This window comes from Myotis davidii, unplaced genomic scaffold, assembly GCF_000327345.1.
Source record: "Myotis davidii unplaced genomic scaffold, ASM32734v1 scaffold1, whole genome shotgun sequence".
Taxonomy (NCBI): domain Eukaryota; kingdom Metazoa; phylum Chordata; class Mammalia; order Chiroptera; family Vespertilionidae; genus Myotis; species Myotis davidii.
The window spans coordinates 1,506,008-1,514,255 of record NW_006294681.1 but is presented as its reverse complement, the minus strand read 5'-3'; the positions used below and the strand labels follow the sequence as shown (position 1 = coordinate 1,514,255).

General features: G+C 35.1%; 1 protein-coding gene across 1 annotated transcript in view; it reads left to right on the top strand.

Annotated features, from left to right (window-relative positions):
- YTHDF3 (YTH N(6)-methyladenosine RNA binding protein 3) overlaps positions 1–8,248 on the top strand; it is a 40,679-nt gene that overhangs the window by 12,307 nt on the left and 20,124 nt on the right. The window contains 2 exon segments of the mRNA XM_006769046.2: positions 4,422–5,552; positions 5,555–5,731. Coding sequence (XP_006769109.1) covers positions 4,422–5,552; positions 5,555–5,731 — 1,308 coding nt within the window.

Sequence of the window (8,248 nt, the reverse complement as noted above, 5' to 3'; positions counted from 1 at the left end):
CTGCTTTCCCTTTCGCCTCCCTGCATTGTGCCTACATATGCAAATTAACCGCCATCTTGTTGACAGTTAACTGCCAATCTTAGTTGGCAGTTAATTTGCATATAGCCCTGATTAGCCAATGAAAAGGGTAGCGTCATACGCCAATTACCATTTTTCTCTTTTATTAGTGTAGATATCTTCTCAGGTAGTGTTTCTAAGTTTATGCTGTGGGTAAAGGAATTGTGCATCTGTTATCAATTATCCATTGGTAATTATATCACTTTTTATATGTACACTTTCCTTTCAATTCGTTTTTAAATATAAGGGAAATCTCAAAAGTTTTACATCACTTTATTTAAAGGTGATAGATTTTAAAGAATGTGGTAGCTCAGGCCAGTGGCTCAGTTAGTTGAATGTTGTCCCATGCACCAAAAGGTCCCTGTTCAGAGCATATGCCCAGGGTTGTGGACTTGAATCCCAGTGGGGGGCCTGCAGGAGGCAGCTGATTGATATTTCTCTCCTCTCTTAACCTCTCTCTAAAATCAATAATAACATTTAAAAAATAGTAAAATTTCACTGTTATTGACCACTTTCTAAATTATGAATAAACTATTTTAAAGCTATTAGTTTACATAAACTGAAATTGATTATCTCTCATTATAATCACGTTTTAAGTAAAAGGTAGAAAAAAAAAGTAAGTGTTGAGTTATTTTCCATTATCAGGAAGTAGAAATTTTGTTTTCTCTACTACCAAGGTACATTCCTCTAATTGATATTCCACTTAGCTAGCAATTAGAAATTAATTTTAAATTTAGCAAAACATTAGAAAACATTTCCAATTATTATCAAAGCTCTAGTTATTCAAAATGTGTTGGCCATATCTTTTTTTTAAGACTTTAGTTTCCTACAACTTTGTTTTTACTAGAATCCAAACTGAAGCCTTACCTTTTGAAAGGAGATTGCTTAAGTTACTTTCATAGAGCTAGGAAGAAACATCTCATTAAACTAAAACTACTGAGAACTGGTAAATAAATGGTTAGTATTTGATAAACTGGAGAAAACAGGCCATTTATCCAATATTAGTGGCCCGGTGCACGAAATTTTGTGCACGGGGGGCGGGGGGGATTTCCTCAGCCCAGCCTGTGCCCTCTTGCAGTCCAGAACCCCTTAGGAGATGTCCGACTGCCAGCTTAAGACATCCCTCTCTGTTGTTCGGTTGATTTGCATATTAGGGTTTTATTATATAGGATTCTCAGCATCTGTAGGTGATAGTAATAGCACTACAGACAGCTTTCTCTTCTTATTTAGCCTGAGCTGTTTCTTTGATAGGCAGATATGACTAATGGAACACATTTTAAAGTAATTTAAACTTGTTATTTTGGCCAAGCACTAATTTAGGGAATAGAAAAAAATCATGATTTTAAAAAATTGACAAGATATCTAATCAAAGCCTTCACGCCCCAATAGGTTTGGGTCTGTTCCGGCCCGAGAGGTAACAATTGGCAGACATTTGTTCCACATTAATTTAGTAATAGAGGTTGGTGACTTCTTTTTTTTAGGAATCTGTACAGGTTACAGAATCAGTTAAAACTGAATTGACGAAGAACTGTGGCTCAGGGACCCATTTCAGTCCATTCTATTTCTTTGAGAAATTCCATGAGTTATCAGCCTTTTTCAAAAGTAAATATGTTGCAGCAACCAGAGTCTATTTAGCTCGCAAAGCTTAAAATATATATTTGTTCTTTTACCTTTTGTTGGTTGACCCCTGAATTATACTTTACGTATAGATAAATTAGGAACTTGATATGTAACTGTTGTGCAAAATGCAGCATTTGTGAAGGTGAAATAAGAATATTCAAAATAAATTATGAATAATTTTGCAAACACTTTATTATGAAAAATGAACTTAAAAAGTTTCTACCTGGTCTGCTTTTCCACTCCCACATCCACATAACTTACTGAGCCTAGGTTTTAGTGCCAACATTCAAAATTAAAACCTTGAAACTGATTACCTCCATATTTAGCCCAGCTCTCATACTCTTCCCTCATGGGGAATTTATTCACTTCCATGTATTACGTGTCCTTAGCTGTAGGTTTTCTTTTACAATGAGTATCTTTTTTAAATTTTTTTATTTTATTGATTTTTTACAGAGAGGAATGGAGAGGGATAGAGAGCTAGAAACATCGATGAGAGAGAAACATCGATCAGCTGCCTCCTGCACACTCCCCACTGGGGATGTGCCTGCAACCAAGGCACATGCCTTTGACTGGAATCAAACCCGGGAAAGGCACATGCCTTTGACTGGAATCAAACCCGGGACCCTTCAGTTCGCAGGCCGACGTCCTATCCACTGAGCCAAACCAGCTAGCTACAGTAGAGTATCTTATATCACAGTTTAGGCATTTAGTAAGTGTTTGGTTAAAATTACTAATAAATAGATACTCTAATAACTCTAAATTTAAAAATATTTTAAAAAATCATTTAATCAATTATATAGATTATTCTGGCTGAACTTCTGATCCCTTTTATTAAGCTTTTTAGAGTTTTATATTACTGTGTTTCTTGTCAGTATGAATCACTGAGTAATTTTATTTTCAGCTAATAATTTAGTGATTGGTTGGTTATACTGTGTGTGTGTGTGTGTGTGTGTGTGTGTGTGTATTTGTATCAACTTCATTGACTGGTAAAGTTTACTTAATTCATTGAAGAATTTTTTCATTGAAAACCATTGTTGGTGATTTTGAACTTTTCCTCAAGAAGCTCTTATTTTTGTCTTTAAATATAACAGTCAGTATTTCCACTGTTAATTTCTATAAAGATGGCACTACTGTGGTTGTTCCAAAGATGCTCTTCATTTCTTTTACACTAATTCTGTGAATATTGTTGGAATATATTTTCAAATACAGTTAATAATTAACCTATGTATAGTTAATGAATATGTTCAACTAAACTAGTAAATAGTAACATGTGTATTTCCAGTTTTGAATACAGTAAAATGTACTTCATATCAAGTGAATGAAGTCATTTTTTTTAAAATAGTATGAATTGAGAGTTGTTTTTTTAAGTGCAATCTTTACTGGAAGTAGTAATATTATGTCATAATTATTAATTTAAATACAGCCTTTATTTGAAACTTAATAGTAACAATAAAGCATCTCAGTTTTTAATGATTGGCCTTTACAAAAAATAATTTAAAGTGAATTCCAGGCAGTATGATGTTTGCTTCCCATTTATATTGATGTACTTTCTTGAGTGAAAAAGCAGTGTTTTAGAATAGTCCCAAGAGACTAATGGCAAAAAAAGGGGGGGGGAAGGGGTTTACATACTTTGCTCTGAGAAACTTAGAATATCTATAAAAATGAAGTGAATAATCAGCCTTCGAAATTTGACCCTTGCAAAGGGAATACTAGTTCTTCTGACTGGATATTAGCTTAATTTTTTTCACTTTGTTTATTCTACAAATTCGAAAGGTCTGTTCGAGGCTTTAAAAATCACACCTATATCAAATTGTGAAAATCTGTTGTCAGGCCTGTTTGGGGCATAAGAAACACATATTCAAAAAAAATCCTTAAATATTTTATTTTTCACATTGTGTAATAACAAATTTGAGTTTTTAAAAATAGAATGTGCTACCTTGGTTTTTGGCAAATCACTGAATGATTAGTTAATATTCAAAATAAAAGTTGGTGTAATTGCAGTAATTTTGGGGGGAAATTGCAGGAACTCAATTTGTAAATGAAAATTCTGATCAGGAAGGTTATGTTTATTGTGTAAAATTTGGAAAATCTAATAAAAAGAAAAGAGGCACCTGTTATCCTATCATTAAGAAATCGTAGAAAGGATTTGGTTTGCTTTCTTTTTAAAATGAGTGAGGCAAAACAAAAACAAATTTGGATCATGCTATATGTATAATCATGAATCTTTGCTTCTCAGAGTGTATTTCTCTAATTTTTTTCTTAATAAAATTTCAAAATTTAACTGCTGAACTGGATTCTGTAATACAGATAGGCTATAATTTCTCTATTATTGGCATAGTTTTCAGGCTTTTTAAATTCTTGGTTATACATGTTTGTATACATCAGTTGCTTAAAATAAAGCTGGCTATAAATGATGAATTTGTGTGGGCAAAATTTAGAAATCAATCTTTTGTAGAAAGTACAATATTTTTAAGTGGTGGTAGAGGACCAGATTCTTTAAACAAAAATAATTATCTTCCACCCCTAGCTCTGTAACAAAAAATTTGGAATTTTATAAACATTTTAAAGTAAAAATACTCATCAGCAAATTTTTCTGTTGATAAAATTAGGCTTGAAACTTTAATTTTGCTTATTTGGAGCCGGTGGATTTGTTTTCATTTACTTAAATTTATTTGATTTTCATCTTTCAGATCCGCCCCCCTTCAGAGGAACTTTGCTCTTGATTATGATCTTTTGTTTTCCAGAGTAACAGCTATCCACCAATGTCAGATCCATACATGCCTAGTTACTATGCTCCATCCATTGGATTTCCATATTCTCTTGGGGAAGCAGCATGGTCCACAGCTGGAGACCAACCTATGCCATATCTGACAACTTATGGACAAATGAGTAATGGAGAACATCATTATATACCAGATGGTGTGTTTAGTCAACCTGGGGCATTAGGAAATACCCCTCCATTTCTTGGTCAGCATGGATTTAACTTTTTTCCTGGTAATGCTGATTTCTCTACGTGGGGGACAAGTGGATCTCAGGGACAATCAACGCAAAGTTCTGCTTATAGTAGCAGTTATGGCTATCCACCTAGTTCTCTTGGGAGAGCTATTACTGATGGACAGGCTGGATTTGGCAATGATACTTTGAGTAAGGTGCCTGGCATTAGCAGTATTGAGCAAGGCATGACGGGACTGAAAATTGGTGGTGACCTGACAGCTGCAGTGACAAAAACTGTAGGTACAGCCTTGAGCAGCAGTGGTATGACTAGCATTGCAACCAATAGTATGCCCCCAGTTAGCAGTGCAGCACCTAAACCAACCTCCTGGGCCGCCATTGCCAGAAAGCCTGCCAAACCTCAACCGAAACTTAAACCCAAGGGCAATGTAGGAATTGGAGGTTCTGCTGTGCCACCACCTCCTATAAAACACAACATGAATATTGGAACTTGGGATGAAAAGGGGTCCGTGGTAAAGGCACCACCAACCCAACCAGTTCTGCCTCCTCAAACTATAATTCAGCAGCCTCAGCCATTAATTCAACCACCACCATTGGTGCAAAGCCAACTGCCTCAACAGCAGCCTCAGCCACCACAACCACAGCAGCAACAAGGACCTCAGCCACAGGCTCAGCCTCACCAAGTGCAGCCCCAACAGCAACAACTGCAGAACCGTTGGGTAGCTCCTCGGAATAGGGGAGGTGGCTTCAACCAGAACAATGGAGCGGGCGGTGAAAACTTTGGTTTAGGTGTTGTTCCTGTCAGTGCTTCACCTTCTAGTGTAGAAGTGCATCCAGTGCTGGAAAAGCTAAAGGCCATAAACAACTATAATCCCAAAGACTTTGACTGGAACCTGAAAAATGGACGTGTGTTTATAATTATATTCGCTTAGAAAATAATGACAACAAACCAGTTACCAATTCAAGGGACACTCAAGAGGTACCCCTAGAAAAAGCTAAGCAAGTGCTTAAAATAATTGCTACCTTCAAGCATACCACCTCAATCTTTGATGACTTTGCACATTATGAAAAGCGTCAAGAAGAGGAGGAAGCCATGCGTAGGGTAAGAGTACAGTAATTTTTGTGTGTAGGGTCTTTTTATTGGGGTACTGTGCATGGATGGGTATTTAATGCCTTTTAATATTACATTCTGAGTTTAAGAACTTTACTCTGAAGGAAAACAATCACTTAGTTTAAGAAACAACTTTATAAAGATCCTTGACCTGTGATGCCATATTTGAAACATTTCTCCTTTCCAAGGGTAATCCTTACTCTCTGAATTTGCTTTTTGCCTATTCTGCATACTCCTCAGGTGATAAAGGTTATTGAGTCGTGTTTATCAAAGCTCAGTGAATTCTGCATTTATAATTAATCAGGCTTGAGAACTAGCAAGGGACTCTAATCTTAAACATTATTTTTATGGGAATAACATGTCTGGAGTTTGAACCAAATCGTTTTTAAATAAATGTTTGAACATTTTGTATTTATGAGAAATAAAATATTTTTCCCTAAAACTCCTGAAACTTTTTTATAATTATGTAGTTAGAGCACTTGTACAAAATGTAGACGAATTGGACTTTAGGAAGGCAGCTAAGAGTTGGGAAGACATGGGGCTTTAGATGTAGATTGCAGAATTTTATTTCTTCAGTTATTTACCTTTGTTGAGACTCTAAAGGAGATTTCTCAAGAAGTTACTCATTGTTCATGTTGCATCATATTGGCCAGATTTGATCACAGGGCACATAGCAAGATAGGCTGGGGAATGTTTTCTGTTTTAGGCTACAAAAGAAAATTGGTGTGGGGGAGGGTGCTAATTTTAGGAGAAAAGGGGGATGGATGGAGTAAGAAACTAACAGATTTTTCCATAGACAGTACATTTAAAGTTATTTTCAAATAAGGGATAAAGTTAGAAGCTTTTCCAATAAATTATGATTGCTATGGAAAGCTTGCATGTAGAAATTGAGATAAAACAGGAACTAAAGTTGATTCCTCTCTGTGTATAAACGTAAGCATCTAGTGGCTACTTGATATTTGCAAAAGAGGGAACTATTTCAGTTAACATTTCTTACTGGTGAAGCATGTGAAATGATCCTAGAGCAGTAGTTCCCATACATTTTAGGACACATACTTATCAATTAGGGTGCTTCTTGAAAATGCAGACTATTGAGACCACCCCAGGCAATCTGATATATTTGATAAGGGACCTGGTAGAGTATATTTTTAATCAAGCACCTCGATAATTTTGCTGCTAGTGATTCTTGAACAGAATTGTTAGAAACTTTGCTTCGGAATAGTACAAATGGCTATTTAATATTTAAGGCCCTGCTTAACCGTTTGTAACTGCCCTTACAAATAATGGATCAGGAGAAATGATTTGGGGTATGAAAGACGAGATGCAAGTGAAGATTTTGTTTTAGGATGTGCTGATTTTAAGGTGCTTTTGAGAAATATAGATAATGAAATCTCTTTGATTAGACAGTTAGGTGTGGGAGTCGCAGATGGGGACTTTCTTGTTCTTAAACAGATAATTCCACGGAAGTGGGATGAGATTACTCCGGGAGAAAGATGCAAGGCAGGGAAATAGTTATCAACTGTTCTTTCTACTGCTAAGGAGAGGCCACCCTGTTATGTCTTTCCACAATTCTTCTCTACCCAGTCTGAAATTTTAATTCTAGGGTGTTTTTTAATTATTATATAACTATCTCAGGAATTATGACCATTACATACTGTTTTGTAGTTATACATTCAACAGTTACTTGAACTTTAAAATTTTACATTTAAATTGTTTTATTGTTTACAGCCAGTCTTTTTATGTCTCACTCACCTTTGACGTATTTGCTTTGGATTTTATTTAGCTTATTGTATTATTTTTTAGGAAGAGTAGCTGATAATATTTTTATTAAGCCCTACTAAATGCAAGAAAATGCCTTACTTTGACCATAATAGGTGAACAACAGTTTCCTGGCTATAGAATATTTGAGTCACAGTCTTTTCTTTCAGGCTTAATTTTATAGCTTTATATTTCTATTACATATAAAAGATGTCTGAGGCCAGCCTAAATTTCCTTTCTTTGGAAATAACTATTTCTGTGTGCATAAAAGATTTTTTTTTTATTCTTGCAATATGGACCTCTATGTAGAATGTGTTCAATATGGGTCTCTTATTATAATTTTTCTTAATTCTTTGTCCAAAGGCCAGGTTTTCATTTTCTTTTTTCTAAAAATGTGAAAGAATGTTGAATCTTTGAACATTCTTTCAGTGCCATTGGTTCTTACCATTTTTTTTTCCTGCATTTGGAGAATTTCTCAAATTTGAATTTTCATGACATTGATGTGATTTGCTTTGTGTTGATTTTGTGACTTTTGAGGTTCTGCATTCTTCAGTGACATGTTTGCTTATGTTATCACATCTAGCTCCCATTTATTTCAGCTGATTGATTGCTTACCTGAATTTTTTGATGCCTAGTTGCTTTAATTTTTTGGGTCACAAAGATGACTGTTCACAGCCTATCTTTGCTTCCTATAATGATTATTTTTAGGAACTTCTTCCTCTTCCATATCTTTTTTAACTTGTTTCTTTT